The 19,469-nt window shown below is 40.6% G+C and overlaps 2 protein-coding genes across 7 annotated transcripts in view; one reads left to right on the top strand and one right to left on the bottom strand.

Moving 5' to 3' along the window:
* LRRC20 (leucine rich repeat containing 20) overlaps nt 1-19,469 on the top strand; it is a 368,748-nt gene that overhangs the window by 160,925 nt on the left and 188,354 nt on the right. The gene's annotated exons all lie outside the window — the stretch shown is intronic.
* LOC117359083 overlaps nt 1-19,469 on the bottom strand; it is a 112,032-nt gene that overhangs the window by 16,900 nt on the left and 75,663 nt on the right. Inside the window, exon 6 of the mRNA XM_033941256.1 lies at nt 11,309-11,484. Coding sequence (XP_033797147.1) covers nt 11,309-11,484 — 176 coding nt within the window. The remainder of the gene's footprint in view (nt 1-11,308; nt 11,485-19,469) is intronic.

Genomic DNA, 19,469 nt, shown 5'->3' with positions numbered 1-19,469 from the left:
TATAGTTTATCCAGTCTGCCCAAATGCAGCAAGCCTTAACTCTTAATCTGTGCGGATTATACTCCTTGAACAAATACTGGCACCACAAATAGGGCACTCACTCAATCATGGAAGAGTGGTTTTATAATTTTGGTTACAGCATAGTCGCGGCATCCTATTAAGGAGCGGTGCAGGGCCAGCCAGCAGCACGAAAAGCTAGCTGCTGCAAGCCGGCCTGGGTGTGCCGCTGGCTACTTACCTTTACAATCTTCTGGAGGATTTCAGTGTGGGATACACGCTGGACCACCAGGGAACCAACAGGTACACGAGGGAGGGAAGGCGGGAGGGTGGTAATTGTTAGTGTCCACTGGGGTAGGAGACAGGAGGGATCTCTCCTGTCCCGGCCTACCACTAGGTGGTTTAAGTTAAGGGGAAGGGTTAATCTGCTGGTTGGGTTAGAGGGCAGAGGGGAGTATGGGACACTCAAGCCATTGTGACATCACTGATGAGGTTGGCTCTTTTTTAGGGGGCAGAGGGTACAGGGAAGGAAGGTGGGACAGTATTCAGAGCCTGGCAGGGAAGGGGGCTTGGTTCACAGCCTGGCAGGGAATGGGACTGAGTGCAGGGCAGGGAGGGAAGGGGGCTGGGTGCAAACTTGGCAGGGAGGGGGGCTGAGTGCAGAACATTGCAGGGGAGGGCGTGACAGAGGGGACACAGTGCAGATCCTGGCAGGGCATGGCACTTGAATATTAAGCCCCCGACTTATATTTGAGTCAACCATTTTCCTCCTTTATGGGGGTATTGACTTATATTCGAGTATATATGGTATTTTGGCTTTTGCTCACACCTTTTTCAGTAGTAGCTCAAAGTAGCTATGTTCAGGAGCACTAAGAATTTCCCTACCACTGGAGGGCTCATAATCTAATATTTATGCCTAGGGCAATTGAGGGTTAAGTGACTTGTCCCAGATTACAAGGAACAGCAGTGGGTTTTGAACTGGGAACTCCCCCTCCCCTTCAGATGCACATGCAAAGTTTGCCCCTTTCCCTCTGCCTGCAGAAGCAGTAGGTGCAGAGTATGCAGACCCTTTTGTACCAGCCTAAGGGGTAATTTTCTAAGTCTGAAATAGTATATTACATGGAGAAATAGATGCTTATGACATTGTCTGGAGATTTACATGCAAAAAAAATCTGATTTGGGGGGCAGAAGTTAGGTGGAAGTGGGACAGAGCTGTGATTATATACTGTCCCCTCAACAATGGCTGAATATTTGCATATAAACTTAGGGTCTCAATATTCAGAGGTGTTTGACTGGAGAGAAGAAGAGGCTGTCCTAACTTTACACGCCAAGTTAATTGGGCACTGTTCTGAATATTAAGTGGTACCTGTTTAACTTCAGGGCATTTATGTGGTTATTTAGAGCCAAGAGCCACACACGCCTTACCATTGAACATCTAGGATTAGTTTGGCCTGTCACTGTGAGTGGCATAAGAGCTGAATTGACCACTTAGATCATGGGTGCCCACACTTTTTTGGTTTGCGAGCTACTTTTAAAATGACCAAATAAAAATGATCTACCAACAATAAAATTTCAAAAAACACAAAGCACACTGTATGCAGAGAAAATGTTAATTATCATTTATATTCGGGGTTTTTTCAAAGAGGTCAAGGCAGATGACTTTAAAATTTTAAAATATGCAATGTCACTTCAGTAACAACTATACAAAAATAGACAAATATACCCCTCCCCTTCTTTCTTTCTGTCTGTCTTTCTCCCTTCCCCCCTTCTTTCTTTCTGTCAAGGGAAATGTAGTTCTAAAATAATGCATCAATAGGACTGTTACGTCAAAAAATCACATACAGTCTATAATTCAAAATGTTCAATCAAAAAACTGATTTTAAAAAATCATGCTAAATTAAGGTTATTTAGAGTGAAGTTATGGATTGGTGGAGCTTGTTTCTAGTGAGATTTGGTTGCAGCCATGGTACTGAACCAACATTTATGTGCATTAAATTAACACTGTGTTTTTAATACTGTGACATATATGTATTTGTTGGTTCATAATTTATATTTGGATCCCCTTTGAAGTGTTCTTTTTTGTGTAATATTATGATTTGATCTATGTGTTTTAGAATGTTACTCCTGATGCAACCCCATTTGGGCAAAGCATAGCTCACGTCAGGTAATTTTAGGACTGTTTGAAATAAAGAACAGCTTTTACTGTATCTGGGATCTGTTATACATTCTGACATAAAAAAGGAGGCAAGCTCCCAAACTTTGCACGGGAACTTAGTACCAGGGGTTGTACTAGTCCAATAAATTGACTGATTTTGTTGGGCTGCATTTCCTAAAGTGGCTGTTTTATGTTATGCAGAGCGTGGCACTTTCAAGGTGACCTCCATTCACTGACTGCAAGTCTTGAACCAATAGAGATCTAGTTGAAAAATTTTGCATGATTTATGTTGGGTTTTACTAAACCATAGAGGAGCTGTCAGCGAGGTAAATGCTCCAACGCTCATAGGAATTGAATGAGCATTGGAGCATTTATTCGCCTGCCCCCGGTAAGAAACTGTTCTGTGGTTTAGTAAAAGGAGCCCTTAGTTTGAGACCCTAGTGAATATCCACACAAAATTTTATTCAAGCGTGGACAGTTTTCAAAATTGGTCCACTTGATGTGGAATAACCCTATTTATATTTTTGGTGAGAGGTTGTTTATGTTGAGTCTCTATAAAATAAGCACCATTTTTGACTTCTCATGCAGTGTCCTGTGAAATCAAGGCTTGAAAGTTTCTCTGGTAACCTAATTGAACATTCAAAAATTGTACTTGAACCCTATTTTTGTTACCACTTTTGTACTGACACCACAGCAGTAGCGCCTTCTAATTCCAATAGTAATGTGGTTGGTGCTTACATTTTTTGACTTCCAGTGTGACCTCGTTCTGCATGGCTGCTTGAGAGAGAGAGAGCTCCCGACGCTCAGCAAAATAATCGCTTATAATCTGCAGCTCTCGATATTGTTTTTTTATCTATTTTTTTGCTGTGATCTTTCTACATCAAGGCAACTTCAAAAAAAGTTGACTCTCAGGTCCCTTCCCCATCAAGTGTGAAACATTTGAAATCTACACCACTTTCTCCTGAAAAGCCTGAATTGGCTGACTCAGAGGAAATCAGCGTGCTGTCTGAACTACAAAAGATTAAAGAACTTTTGAAGACTCATATGGCCATTTCAAGAGATATGAGAGCCGAATTAGAGGAAATTCATACACAAATGGACTATTCTAATCATAAACTTGAATCTCTTACCATCAGATCTCTTACCATCAGAACTGCAACAATTGAAAAATCAATGCCTCAGATCAAACATAACACAGATGACCATTACTTGATGGGTGTTATTACCCGGTTGTACCTGTTCTTCCTTGGAAGCTCTTATTTTGTCATTTTGTTTTTGCTTTTCTAAAACCAATAAAAATATTTGAACTAAAAAAAACCAAAAACTCACTGATGAGCTGGAAGATCTTTCTAACAGAAGCCGTAGGAATAATATTAGAATCCTGGGTCTGATCGAGGGCACCAAAGGAATTGATATACTTTCTTGCCTTTCTAAATGGATCCCTAAGTTCTTAAATATGGAATTTGATGCATCACTGGAGTTTGAATGAGTGCATCACTCTTCTTCCAGGCTAAACCCCAATTCTAAATATCCCAGACCCATCATCGCCAAACTGCTCCGATATCTCCAGGCTTTACAAATTCTACTGGTGTTAAAGAGTAAATCTTCTACTATCTACCAGGGGTGCAAGATTTTGATTGTCCTGGACCTGGCACAGCCAGGACCTGGACCTGGCCGCCAAGCGCAAGCTGTTTTTATCCATGTGACAGTATCTCAAGGACCTCGGTGCACGGTATGGCTTGTTCTACCCTGCCCAAATGAAAGTTATACACTGTAATTCAACGGCAACCTATTCAGATCCTTTGTTACTACAGACCTGGATTCCCCAAACCAAAATGGGCTGATTCTTCTCCATATTCTGTCTTCCAATGATCCACCTGGCTTCTTGGCCGTTTGTTAAAGCCCTGCAGCTTTTGCTCTGTGTCTTCGATCTTGCAAGCTGCCGAAGACTTCTATATACTTCATGGTTCTTGCTACTGGTGTTAATTTTTGATGACAGTTCTATATTCGGTTTCACATAAAGCTCTGTTTTCTAAAATGTCTATAGAAGATTGTTGTGAGTACACGTGCTCTATAGTTAAACTTTCACCCCTTTTGCATATGTAGGTCTCCAGCTTTCACCCCTTTTGCATATGTAGGTCTCCTTCCTTTCTCAACCTCTTTGTTTTTATTCCGCTCATCTTAGCTGTATCTTTATACTACACTCGGAACCCACGGAGAAATATTATGGTACTATTTTATTTATATTTTTTCATTTCTGTCCGACCCTAATAAATTGGTTTTTACTTGCCATCTCTGTATATTAATTTTGGCGCCTTTTTTCTCCTGCTTTCTCTTTTCCTATCTCCATCTTGTTCATTCCTCTGCTCATGCTGTTTTCAGTTATGCTAATTTCTCCCCCCTCCTCCATTTTACTTAATATTCTCAACTTATTTCTTCTATGTTTTTACTCTTTGACTGCACTCCTCCTCCTAACTACCCTTCTCTCATTTTATGTGATTTATGAAACAGATGAAGAAAAACAAAAACAAAGAAAGTTGCAATAGTTACTAATGAAATTATTTATATTAAATAACTCAATGATTAAATGAATTTGTTTTTAATTTATATTCTGTTCTCTTCTCATCTTCTAATGAATTTACAAATCATTTTCTTATTGTCGATACTGCATTAATCTTTTTCCCTGCATCTCAATGAGGTTTTAAATCACAACTCCTGCTCCTTGGTTTTACACGCAACCTGCTCACGATACACACTTAATGAATTATATCTATCTTTCCTCATCTTATTTATTTATTTCAGTTTCTATCCTGTTCTCCCAGAAGCTCAGGGTTACAAGTAGACATTAACAATCGTTTGAAAACAGACTAGTCATGACAACAAATAGGTTATAGTAGACAATAACAGAGCTTATTCTAGAGAACAGACTGGTCATAGCGAAGAGTACTAGTAGAAGTATATTGAGAAGGCAGTTTTTAATGGCTCGATTGGCAGAAAAGGGAAGTCTTTACTGCTCTGCGGAAGGTCATTAGTGAGTCTAGCGACCTGATCTGTGTGGGTAGTCGGTTTCATAGCTGAAGTAGGAAATGGCTGTAGGATCTTTTGTACGCTGTACTCATTTGGAGGGATCTCCCTGCGGGAATGCTGAGGCTTTGTTCTGCTTTGGAGCGGAGGGGGTAGTTAGGGGTGTATAGGCGTAGCTTGGATGCTAACTTTTAACTTAAATACTCTTATCTGTGCTTTTCTTCAACGTGCATGAGCCCCTCATATATGTACTTTGCTTTCTCAATTTTACGTCCGTAGATTTTATACACCTCAAACGCCCAGATTTACGTTGCTTTTACATTGATAGTCTGATTTTTATCTCCGATCTTTTTCTTTATTTCTTCTCGATACTCTGTTTGGTAATCTATTTAGTGGCATTGCTCTATTTAGTTCTCAGGTCCCGTGACTATTTTGCTAAATGTCTCTGCTATATAATTATTACTTAATGAATTTCCGTTTTGTCATGAACTCTTTTTAAACTGTGTTTGATAATGTTATCCCTCTATATTTCTATTTTGACTTGTTAATCCCTTACAAAGGTGTTCTTGAATTTATGTGCTTTGACAATATTATATGTTTTAAATTTCTTTTTCTTAACTATATCTATTTCTTTACTTTAGGTAATATAACTTTTATACCCTGCTTATAAGGCTGATTTTACTTAAAACTTTACGTGAATAATATACTTTTCTCTTACACTGATTCATGAACTTTTTCCAATCTTTTGTATATTATTTCCCTCAGAGAAGCCTGTTGCTGTTATTATATTATGGGTTTCCTTTTACTACGCTAATCCATTGGTTATATATTATTTATGCTGCTCCTTGCTCCACATAATTGATTTGAGTCATTGATTTCACAGTTCTTATCTTCTTTGTGATTAACTACCTTTATCTTATGTAAACATTACTTCACGCCTCGTTGAACCTCAAATTGCAATTAACTCCTGTTGCTACTTTCACTCTGTTGGTCTCTGAACATTTTGAAATGAACTGATTGTCTATTAACTTTTAATTAGTTCTTGAAGGTTTTATTATAATGGATACTATTTTCATTATATTAATTTAATGTTATGCTTTCCTTTAGATATCAATTGTATTCCATATATGAATTTCTCTCCTTTCCTTCCAATTATCTAGTTATTGCTTTTTAATACCTGCTCCTTTAATGTACTTCTCATCCTGCAGAAATGTTTTATTGCATTTTTCTTCTTTTATACTCGTATATAATATGTCCAATATATTAGGGGAAACTACCATTTTAATGCTAACCCAAACACTGAATTCCACTCATTTACTTATATTTTATCTACGTGTGTATGTGTGTGTGTGTATGTGTGTGTATATATATATATATATATATATATATATATATATATATATATATATATATATATATATATAAATTAGATATGTATATCCAACTGTCTTACAATCATTAAGGTTTTTCCCCTTTTTAAGATATGGAACGATCTCCCATATGAATTTCTCTTCCATTTTTCACACTTCCGGTATGTTCCCTAATCTGGAATATACCGCTACACTCACTAATTTATAGATTCTCAGTTTTATTTTATAATATATCCACACGCATCAGGGGACTGTCTGTTTCTCCTGCGGCCCGTGCAATGTCCCTGGTTGTCACACATACATTTACACTAATCAGTAAAGTCTTGCACGCCACACAATCCTCCATTCTTCCCCCTTCTCTGCAGCAATGCTTATACACCTTATCCTCTAATGCCACCTGTTATACTCTTCTAAAGTTCTATTCAATTACACCACCCTATGTCTTGTATTAAAATAGCTAGCTGAATCACCCTATCAAAAGAAAGAAAATCTCGTCCTATGCCACTCATAAAAATGCTGATATCCTTCTACTACAAGAAACTCATCTGAACCAAGAGGATTCTTCAAAATTACAATTTGGATGGGCTGAGACTCTCATACATGCTCTTGCCATCTCTAAAAAATGTGGAGTCTCCATCCTTATTAAAAAGTCCCTGCATAACACTATTCTGCAGCAGGCCTTTGATGAGTCAGGTAGATGGGCTGTTAGTAAATTTCAAATTGCAGAACATATATTCTCCATACTGACTATCTACACCCCTAACTGTGATTGTAAAGAGTTCATCCCTGATCTTCGCAATATCATTCTAAAATATTCATCCCATCCCATCATAATTGGTGGTGATTTCAGTTTGCCTCCTGACAGAATTCTTGATAGACATTCATCTTCACACTACCAACCTCCCAGCATGTGGTATGCTCTACATGATTTAATCAAAGATTTTGGTTTCATAGACCCATGGAGAACCCTCCAACCTCTAGATAAAGACTTCACGTTCTACTCATTGCCACATCAAACATATACACGCATTGATTTCTTTCTGATCTCTAAATCACTTATGCCTTCTATCAAAGATGCATCCATCCTACCTATTACTATATCGGATCATTCGCTTATTAGTATAGACTTAGCTCTTAATACCCGCTCTCCTACCTCTCATTGGAGATTGAATACATCTCTTCTTCTAGATGAAGCTCTTGTACTCAAGATAAATGGGCCATTTCTGGATTTTTTTTTTCCTCAACAATTCTAACTCCATTTCCTCTTATAATACTTTATGGGAGGCCTTTGAAGCCACTCTGAGAGGTGAAATTATAAGTTATGTCGCATGGGAAAAAAAATCTAAGCAAGCTAAGGCTTCTCTGTTAGAATCGGAAATTTATTCCCTTGAAAAGCTACATATACAATCTGGTGACAAATCTTTATTATCCAAACTAATCCAACTCAAATATAAATATAATAAACTTACAAGTTCATTAGCATACCAAGATATTATAGCAAAATCCGGACATTACGCTTCTGCAAATAAATCTGGCAGATATCTTAAAAACCAAAAATCTAGAATTGCTTCTATCATTTCAACACAAGCTAAAGTTCTCACACAAGATTCTGATATAGCCCTCGAATTTTCCATCTTCTACTCCTCTCTTTTCTCTTCTCAAATTTCTGAAACAAATTCCCCCTCCCAGGAATTCCTCAAAGACTTCTCCCATCATATTATTTCTGAGCCCAAGCCAAGAGGAACCTATTACGGTTGAAGAGATCCTACTTGCTATTAAGTCATTAGCAACACAAAAAACACCCCGGGAGGATGGGTTTAATGTGGAATTTTATAAACTTGTTGCTATTGAACTCACCCCTAAACTGCTAGTTCTCTATAACTAGCTTAGAATACACCCCTCTGACCAGATTAATTTTGTGGCCGCCCAGGTGATTCTGATCCCCAAACCAGGTAGGGACACCACCAAAGTAGCTAACTATAGGCCCATTTCTTTACTAAATCTGGACTGTAAAATCTTAGCTAAAATTCTTGCAACCCGACTGGAAACAATTTTACTCACTTTGATCTACCCAGATCAAGTAGGATTTATGAAAGGGTAGATTCATTGAAGATAATGCCCATACCTTCCATGATTTAATTGATATAGTTGCTCAAAATAAAAATCCTTCCATAGCTCGATGCAGAAAAGGAATTTGACATGGTTGAATGGTCCCATCTATTTAAAGTCCTAACCTGGTTTGGTTTCACAGATCATTTTATAGATTGGATTAGAATCCTATATACAGTACTCCCCCGATATTCACAGAACCCCCGTGAATCTTGAAAAGCCTTGAATACGGTTTTTCATGGGGGAGACTGGAGAGGGCAGCGTGAGAGGCAGGAGAGAGCAGCCGGAGCACCGGTGAGTAAAGGAAATCACTCACTGTTTGCTCTGACCGCCTCTTCCTGCACTAAAGTCGGGCCTTACCAATCAGGAGCTGCGTGTCAAAGCAGCTCTCTCCTGCCTCTCTAGCTGTCCTCTCCTGGTCGGCGGTTCGCGGTCGGAAAATACCGCGAATGACCAGGGGAACACTGTACCTCCCCTGTCTCGAAATTCAAAATTAATGGCACAATTCTGCTCCCATCTCCCTCACGAGAGGAACTAGACAGGGATGCCCTCTATGCCCTTTAGTGCTTGAACCACTTCTTATTGCCATACGCCAGGACACCTTCATTACTGGTATTGCTGTCGGGCACACCTCCTACAAAATTCTAGCCTATGCTGATGATCTCCTCATATTCTTCACAAATACCAATTCTTCACTACGAGCCTTGTTGAGTCATATCTTGCTTCTCTAAAACTTCTGGATACCGTATTAATTGTGAAAAATTGGAGGCCATGCCCCTTAACAATAACACCTTTCAATCCGATTTTGGAGCTACTCTTTTAAAATGGTCTCCCTCACACATAAAATACCTGGGTGTTTTGTTTTACAAAGAAAGGGACATTCTTATGTCTGAAAATTTACAAATCCTAATAACTAAAATCCACAAATTAACTAATACCTGGTCTCCATTTAACCTCATGTGGTGGGGTCGTATAGAGACAACAAAAATGATTATCACCCCCATTATTAACTACTACCTTAATATGAGTCCAATACTAGCCCCTAGTAAATTCTACAAAGATATTGATAAAATAGAAACTGAATTTATCTGGAAAAAAACCTTATCTCGCATTGCCTTAACCTCTTTGAAAGCCCCGAAACAACAAGGTGGTATGGGCTTCTACAATTTTTATTTTTACCACCTTGCTGCTATCTTGCGCTATGGTACCATATGGATATCTACAACACATTCAGAAACTTGTTTACCAGGATGGCACGCTATTGATTCAAATCTCATACATCCTATTCCATTGAAATGTGTTCCCTATCTGTCTAAGGCTCACATTCCACATCAATTTGCTACAATACACACTACTCGATTAGCACTTATTAAATTGGAAAATGTATTCCACTCATCCAATTTACAAACTTTCCAGGCTCCTATCTGGTACAATAATAGTATTATGACTGGAAATAAACCTGTTTTTTGGCCACTGTGGATAAACAAAGGTATATGGTCCCTAAACCAAATCATCAAAAATTCAACCATAATCTCCTTTGTAGACCTAAAACTCACATTCCGGCTTCCCTCCGCTGAACTATATGGATAGATCCAATTAACTCACTGCATATATAAAATTAAATGGCCTCTAGCTTTATCTACTCCGACATCATCCAAAGATAACTCCCTATATCAACTGGGTCATTCTCTAGGTCACACTACTTCACTGTACTATAAGGTTTTCAGAGATTTCCATTTCCCCTTGCTACTGAAATCTTCAAAGAACTGGTTAGACGTTTCATCCTGGAATGGCACATTCACACAATGGTCAACACTCTTTACGAAAATATACAGACCCACTCTTTCTACCAACTTAATGCAATCCTTCTACTTCTTTTTTCATGGGGCCTTCTGGACCTCAAGCAAATTACACAGGGCCGGACTAGTAGAATCTAACCTTTGCTGGCATTGTCTCTCCGATCTTGGGGATTTCAAACATATGTTTTTTATCTTGCCCATTATACAAAACTTCTGGAATGGTGTATGGGAACTCATCCGTAAATACCTCCCCATTTCTTCAAACCTAACTTTTGAGATACTCATTTTCAGATCTCAAGTTCTCACTGACAATTGACCAGGAAAAATTGTTTGTCATACTAATCGCACTAACCATCCAGATGATTCTCTCTAACTGGAAATCTGCTAATTTACTCAATACAACATTCTGGTGTGCCATTGGAATGTTAACCCATAAGTATGAGAACCTGGCATCCTATAACTTGCTTACCAAGTCTAAGGTTGAAAAGATTTGGATACCTATGGCAGAGGGCTAACATCAATTTTCTAGCTACATCATAGGGTGTTTTTGCTTTTATATTCTTGATAAACTTATACTGCTCAGATATAATTATACTGTATTTTTGCTGCAGAGATATGCTCTACATTTACAAGATTTTACCTTCTTAATGCTTTGTTCACTGTTTTTCTGTACATGCTAGAAGGCATGATTTATGTTTCGAATTGTGCCTCTACATGTCAGTTTCTCTCTGGTCACTATTGTCAACTATAGTTAAATAAGTACTATATGTCTCATGACCTGTTATCTCTTTTTCTGTTTGTATGGTTTCTTGAAAAATTCAATCAAAAGTTTAAAAAATGAAAATGGTACTTACATTTCTTGGTGTAAGTAGGTGAGCATGCGATTTACTTGCGTCCTGGATACTTCTCCATCTACATCAGCTAAAAATGTGTAAAGAAACTGGAAGGTGCTGAAAGGAATGCGTGGTGCTCCGCTCTCGCGCTCAGTGGACAGGATTTCACATGCAATCTTAAGTGTCTTAGCGATGGTCTACAGAAAAGACCAAGCAAAGAGGAAGAACAATTATATAATCTCTTTTTTTTTGGTCTCTTTTATGTATTCATTTCATCCCAGAGATGGCAAATATCCCAGAAATTGGGAGCAAAAAGCAGTTGGGATATAATGCGCCCCTTCTGGGTACTTTAGTGTTGCAACTGTTAAGACAATGATGTAGCGAATGACACAGGGACAAGCTTTATCCCAGTCCCAGCCCCATCCCATCCCTACAAGTTCTGGCCATACTGACCAATCTTATTAAACAATATATATAGTTAGATAGACACACACAAATACTGTATACTTGAAAAATGAAATAAGAAATATTAATACTGTAAATGGAACTCAAATGATTCCAGAACCTGAGTGACACCTTCAAAAGAAGCACACAAATACATATAAACATGAGTCATAGCATTTTGCTGAAATGTATTTTTCTTGCAAATACATTAATTCTGGCATTTCAATAATTTTCTTTACTCACTGGTTATAATTAATATTTTAAGCTGCCTGCAAATGCAAAACTTTAATTAGTCTGTCATAAAACTCCTGCCCCCCACCCTGATATTCAGCTTGCAGTCAATATTTTTGTAACGCTGATTGTTGCCGGCTAAATTATCCCTTGATATTCAGTGTCAGGCCATGCCCAGGCATTGAATATTGAGACATAATTCTGGATGGCCTGGCCATCTGAAGCTTATGCGGGCCTAACTGATATTTAGCCCGGCCCCACCAATATTCGATGCTGCCCCAGCTGAATATCGGGCTGGGATCCACATACCTTTTTTTTTTTAAGGAGCTCCCTCCCCCTACCCTCCAGCCCACAGTGAAACCTCCCCTCCCCAAGGCGCCTCCCCCACAATGTCTAGGTAGGCCCTTTGGGCCTTCCTGTATACCTGGTGCCAGCACGGAGAAGGAGCAAGGGGGCTGTGCTCCTACCCCCAATGACCCCCACCACTCTCCTAAATTCACCTGCTTAGCCATCAGTGGAATATTGCCCACATCTGCATAAGCCCCGGTTTCTCCCCAGCACTGCCCCCTGGCTTACCCCTGACTGGCCTATTTTATGAAGGGCCGGTCAAAGACAATATTCAGCAGCACTGCCCAGCTTATTGCTGCTGAATATTGGCAGCTGGGCATCGACAGGTCATTTAAGCGGGCCAGAGTCTCTCTAGCCCACTCAAAATTGCTCAGAATATCGGCCCCATTCAGAATATCAGAATAACCAAATGGCCATACACTTACCGGTACTTGAAATGTGGCTCTCTTAAGGTAGGTAAATTTATAAGCTCACCAACCACTTGTATGGATTTTCTCTTAGGAGTTAATGATTATTGCTCAAAAGTTTCATGATGGCATGAAGTTAAAGACTTATGAAATCTGATATCTCAATGTTCAGTATTTATCATATTTTATCGATTATATGCAAAAATGAACAGATTTTTCAAGGCCACTAGCAACTATCAGCATGAAAAGCTGTGCTATGAATTTAGAAGAAACCAAGTTTTTGGACTATGTAGAATATGTAGTTTGAAGGAGAATAGTGATGTTTCTGGAATCCAATGGATTGCAAAACCCAAGACAACATGGTTTCACTAGAGGTAGGTCTTGTCAGATAAATCTGATCAATTTCTTTGAATGGGTGAGCAGAGAGTTGGAAGAGAGAGAGCACTAGATGTGATTTATTTAGATTTTAGCAAAGCCTTTGACACTGTTCCACACAGGCATCAAAATAAATAAACTAAGTGCCCTCGGTATAGGCACCAAAGTGAGGGACTTGGTTAGGAACTGGTTAAGTGGAAGGCAATTGGAGGATAGTGGTAAATGGGGCTCACTCTGAGGAAAGGGATATTATGTAAGGTTTGGTTCTTGGGCCTGTTCTTTTTAACATTTTTGTAAGCGATATTGCTGAATGGCTGTCAGGTAAGATTTTTCTCTTTGTGGATAATACCAAAATCTGCAATAGAGTAGACACCCGATGGTATGGATAAAATGAGGAAGAACCTAGGGAAGCTTGAAGAATGGTATGGAATTTTGCAGCTAAGAGTTAATGCTAAGAAATGTAAGGTTATATATTTGGGCTGCAATAACCCAAGAGAACGGTACAGTTTAGGGGGTGAAGAACTTTTGTGTATGAAAGAGGGGAAGGACTTGGGTGTGATAGTATATGATGATCTTAAGGTAGCCAAACAGGTAGAAAAGACGATGGCAAAAGCTAGAAGGATGCTTGGGTGCATAGGGAGATGAATGACCAGTAGGAAATAGTATGTTAGAATATTTATATACTGCCTTTTGTGGAAGCATCAAGGTAGTTTACAAAATCTCAGAGAAGAAAAGAACACCATTCAAAAATACGATAGGTAAAGGTAGGGGAGAGAAAAAAAAAGGATTTGGACTGCAGCCATCAGCAGAACCTCCAAACACACATCCTGAGAAAATGCCCCCATTAAGAGAAAAGCCTTCAAGAAGGTCAAGAATCATAAACAGGAGCTTTTGGAGCATAGATCTGAAGGGAGGTTCTTCCATAAAGATGGTGCAGTAGAAGAGAACGCAGAATGTCAAGTAGAGACCAACTTAATCATGTGTAGGGAGGGAGTAAGAAGTTGATGGTAGAAGACTCTGGTGAGACCTCATTTAGAATATTGTGTACAATTCCGGAGGATGCACCTTCAAAAAGATATAAACAGGATGGAGTCAGTCCACAGGAGGGCTACTAAAATGGTTGAAGGTCTTTGTCATAAAGCATATGGGGATAGATTTAGGGCTCCTTTTACTAAGCTGTGGCTCCGGCCAGGGGGGTCGGAGGTTCTTGGGGGGGGCGGTCGATGGGGGGAGGGGGGTTTGCGTCGAGGGCAGGAGGGCCTGGGATCCCTCCTGCCCGTAATGTAGTGCGGGGTGGGGGTAGGGGGTCACCGTGGTCAGGAGGGTTTGGGCTCCCTCCTGGCCCGAACAACTAGCGGGGGGGGGGGGGGGGTCGCCAGGGCCAGGAGGACTTGGGCTCCCTTCTGGTCCGATATTGTCGGGGAGTTGGGGAATCGGCGGGGCAAGAGGGCTTGGGCTCCTTTTTGCCCTGATCGTGTCGGGGAGTCGGGGGGGGGCAAGAGGGCTTGAGCTACCTCTTGCCCCGATCGTGTTGGGAGTCAGGGAGTCGGCGGTCCTTCGGGGTGGGGGTGCAGGTGCGTGCGAGCGGTCCTGCTTGGGGTGAATCGGACGTCGGGGGGGGGGGGAACTATGTAAAAAAAATACACAGCAGAAGCTGCCAGTTCCTGGCATAAAGTGTAGGCATAAAAATCGCAACAGAATCTGCTATCTGTACCCAACCAGGCATTTATTGACTGACTTTTTCATTCTAACGCAGATTTCCAATAAACTACATCTTTTACTGCCAATATTGATCCCAAAATGTCCAGGAAAAGAAAAGTTGACGGTGAAGGCAGACAATTTAATGACAAATGGGAAAATGAATACATGTTTGTGCTTAGTGAGGGCAAACCAGTGTGTATATTGTGTTATGAGACAGTGTCGGTGATGAAAGAGTACAATATACGTCGTCATTTTGACACCAAACATAATGTTAAGTATGGCAAATATACTTTGGAAGAAAAGCATAAAATTGTTAAAGAACTAAAAGGCAAACTATAATCACAGCAACAAATGTTTACAAAGGCTACAGCGAAAAATGATGCTGCAGTGAAAGCAAGCTTTATAGTGGCTGAAGAAATTGCCCGTACTTCAAGGTGTTTTTCAGAGGGTGCCTTTTTGAAGCAATGCATGCTAAAAGTGTGTGAGAAAGTATGCCCAGACCAGATACAGAGTTTTCAAGCTGTCAGTTTGTCAAGAAACACCATTGCAGACAGAGTTCAAGAACTCTCAGGAAATCTATCATCACAGCTGGCCGAACAGGCATGCAGTTATCTCGCTTTTTCACTTGCTATCGATGAAAGCACAGACAACACTGATACAGCGCAGCTGTCCATCTTTATACGTGCTACGAAGACCGACCTCTCTGTCACTGAGGAACTTTTGGATGTAGCTGCCATGCATGGGACGACGACTGGTAGAGATATATTTGAGGCTGTGGAGAAATCTATAAATAATTTTAAATAATCCTGGGAAAAGTTGGTGGGGCTAACTACCGATGGCGCACCTTCAATGTGCGGAGAAAAGAAAGGCTTGGTTGGACTAATGAAGGAAAGAATGCAAAAAAGTCACTGCCACACACCCTTGATTACTTATCATTGCATTATCCACCAAGAGGCTATGTGTGGAAAAGTTCTGGACATGAATGACATAATGACCACAGTCATTAAAACTATTAACTTTATAAGGGCACGTGGCCTGAATCATCGCCAGTTCCAGCAGTTTTTACAGGAGGTGGGTGCAGAGCATGGAGACGTGCCATACCACACAGAAGTAAGATGGCTGAGCAAGAGCGCAGTCCTCAAAAGATTTTTTGAGCTCAGAGAACAAATTGCTCTTTTCATGGAAAGTAAAGGAAAGCCCTTGCCTGAACTGTCGGATCCCGCCTGGCTATGTGATTTTGCTATGATGTGTGACATATGCGAGCATCTCGCCCAACTGAATCTGAAGCTGCAGAGACGCAAACAAGTCATCACGAAGATGTCTGACATGATCACAGCATTCCAGCGTAAACTTCAACTATGGAAGTCCCAACTGGAACAGGACAATCTTGCCCACTTTCCCGTTTGTTTGAGTATCTCAACCACTATTTCTGGTACTTTTCCTTGCAGTCGGCTGGCTACCAAAGTTAGCCGTTTACTAAGTGAATTTGAGCGGCGCTTCTCTGACTTTAGAACACAGCACTCAGGCTTTGACATCTTTGCCAATCCTTTTACAGTTGATGTCAACAATGTGCCCCATCACCTTCAGATGGAGATAATCGAGCTTCAGTCTGACAGTGGCCTGAAATCAAGGTTTCAGGATGTTGAAATTGAGGACTTCTACCCTCTACTGCCCCCTGACTCAATGCCAGAGCTCCGACTTCATGCTGCCCATATTCTATCCATGTTCGGGAGCACCTATCTTTGTGAACAGATGTTTTCAATAATGAATCTGAACAAAAACAAGCACAGATCACGCATTACCGATGACAACCTCCATGCTGTTTTGCGGGTTGCTACAGCCCAAGAAATAAAACCGAACATTGACTCATTGATATGGGAAAAACGGTGTCAGACATCTAGCCAGAAAACAAAACAATGAGCATTTTAGGTACATTCCAATATTACTGTTTTGCTTGATACCAATATTACTGTTTTGCTTGATAGCATGTGAGTTGGTTAACAGCACTGTTAAGGAAAAGATTGTTCCACTCATTTTAAATTCACATTTCTGGTTAACATTGTCAGTTTATGACTGTTCAGTAAACCATTCGGCCCGCGATTTAGGCTGGATTTTAGATTTTGGCCCCTTCTCTGATTGAGTTCGACATCCCTGCACTAGCATGAATTGTGGAATGCTGTATGCATTCATTAATGTAAATATTGGTCGTAAGCACCTCATCTGTGTGGTCTCTGCCAACAAAGGCTTCAAAATAGGGCTAATTAGAGAGCCAGTAATTGCAAAGATCTTGTTTATTGCAGCTTGATGATGACTCATGATCCATGTTTGGAAGAAAACTGAAAGCCTAGTACAAGTTGAGATCTTATAATTATCTATCAAGCTTATTTATTTATTTATTTAGTTTTTCGAGTTATTTACCACCTTTTTGAAGAAATTCACCCAGGGCAGTGTACAGCAAAAATAACTTAGACATAGGCAATACATGATTCGGATAGTAAAATAAACATTTAAATGATAGTACCCACTATAGCATAGTATGCTTTCTCTGAGGACAAGCAGGCATTATATTCTGACATGTGGGTGACATCATCCACAGAGCCCAGTGTGGACATTGCCAAACATATTATCCCTTTAAATCTGAAGCAGTGCCCCCACCAGGTACATGCAGGTGTTTTCCCACCTGATGTCAAAGCGTGGGACCATACTGTAAGGATTAGCTCCCAAAATGTAAGGTTTTGAAGGGTTAAGGTTGAAGCAAATAAGCCCCAATGATATATTGTGGCAGCCTTGCAATCTGCCAGGTCCCGGGTTCAATACCCTCATTGAAGATTCAATAGGAAGTAAAATTACTGACAAAGCCAGCTAAGAGTGATTGCATAAAGAATATAATGTGCAGAAATAGGCTTCAGAAAGATACATCAAGAATATTCTGGGTTACAAATGTACAGAAAGAAATTGAAATAAGCTTTACAAATACGGAGTGGATTCAGAGACTGCTTCTGTGCTCTTGTGAATGAGAGAGAAAAGACAGCTTCCTGAAAAGGTGCTGGGAGGACAAAGAAAGAGAGAGAGGTAGAGAGAAAGGGGGGGGGGGGGCGTGTTCCAGAGAGAGGAGAGAGAGGAGGCTTTTATAGGTTGGAATCTTATTCTAAAAATAAAAACTATTGTATGTCCCAATATCTTTCTGTTTATAGTTTGTAAACTGTTTGAAACAATGGTTAGTTTAATTGATAAGGAAGGTGTGACACTTGCAGGAATGGTAGATAGGATTAGTCTCTGACTTCTTTGTCTCATTCAAGTAGCATACCTTCTTGATAAACAATCCAGTCTGGCTGGATGCTTAATGTATGTGAATTCTGTGCAGGAGCATTTAGGATCTATCTGCATCAACATTCCAGAGTCAGACTGATATAATGTCCCATAGGCCTCTGCTGACATTGGGTAGGCCAACCAAAAATGCTGACTGCTAGCAATGCTAGACTGACACATACATTTTTAGTTTTCCATGGAGATGAAAAGCTGTATTCTTCAGTATCTCTCTCAGCATGTCAAACTTTTGATATTTTTGTGCCTTCCTGGTATTTATTTCCTAATTTTTCATTTTTCAATTTTCATTTTTTACTTTTTCCTTTATTTTTCTCGAGTTTGATCAGATTTAAACAACTTTGACTTTTTTGGCCTTTGGGCCACTTCAAGGGCTCCTTTTCCTAAGCCATGTTAGGGCTTTAACGCGCGGAATAGCGTGCGCTAAATTGCCACGCGCGCTAGACCTTAACACCAGAATTGAGCTGGCATTAGTTCTAGCCGCATAGCGCGGGTTTAGCGCATGCTAAAATGCTGCATACACTAAAAATGCTAATGCAGCTTAATAAAAGGAGCCCCAAGCCTTTTTCATGCCCAGAGAGCATTGACGGTTTTAGGTATATCTTTTACTTGAGCTCCCCAGGCCATTGAGCCCTTTGACATCATGTTGGATGTTTTTCCCTTTATGTCAAAGAGTGGCTTTCAAAAATGTACTCAATGCAGAAGGACCATTTCATACTCTGACTCTACAATTGGTGTGATCACTTAAAGCCTGCAGAATCCAGTGTGATAAACTTTTTGGATCTGCAGCGGCACTGACATTGATTTGGGACACAATGCTCAGCCTACATCAGCATCAACACTGAGGCCCTGATTCTGTATAGGACGCCTAGGAGAGGTCTAGCCTAGGCCAATCAGGCCTTAGGATTAGTGGGGATGGGTGGACCTGCTATACCTAAGGCCTGATTGGTCCAGGCTTCTAGAGCCTGGGCCAATCAGGCCTTAGATTTAGCGGGGATGGGCCGGGAAGGGGCGGGCCCATCTCATTTCCACGAGGCGGGCCTGTCGGCTGGACGGCAGCAAGACCCGTCCAGCCGACCAACATTTAAAGGTTAGTTGGGGGAGGGAGATTAGTTGGGGCGGGGGGGTCATCGGGCTTTCCGGCAGGAGGAGTTGGGCATCCTCATGTCGGCGATTACGAGTTTGTGGGGGAGGGGGGTTCAGGGTTCCGACAGGAGGAGTTGGGCATCCTCCTGTCGGCGATTACGAGTTTGGGGGGAGGGGGGTTCGGGGTTCCAACAGGAGGAGTTGGGCATCCTCCTGTCAGCGATTACCAGTTTGGGGGGAGGGGGAGTTCAGGGTTCGGGGTTCCG

Source organism: Geotrypetes seraphini, chromosome 4, assembly GCF_902459505.1.
Source record: "Geotrypetes seraphini chromosome 4, aGeoSer1.1, whole genome shotgun sequence".
Classification (NCBI taxonomy): Eukaryota; Metazoa; Chordata; class Amphibia; order Gymnophiona; family Dermophiidae; genus Geotrypetes; species Geotrypetes seraphini.
Note: the sequence above shows the minus strand (reverse complement) of the source record. Positions and strands in the feature narration are given on the sequence as shown.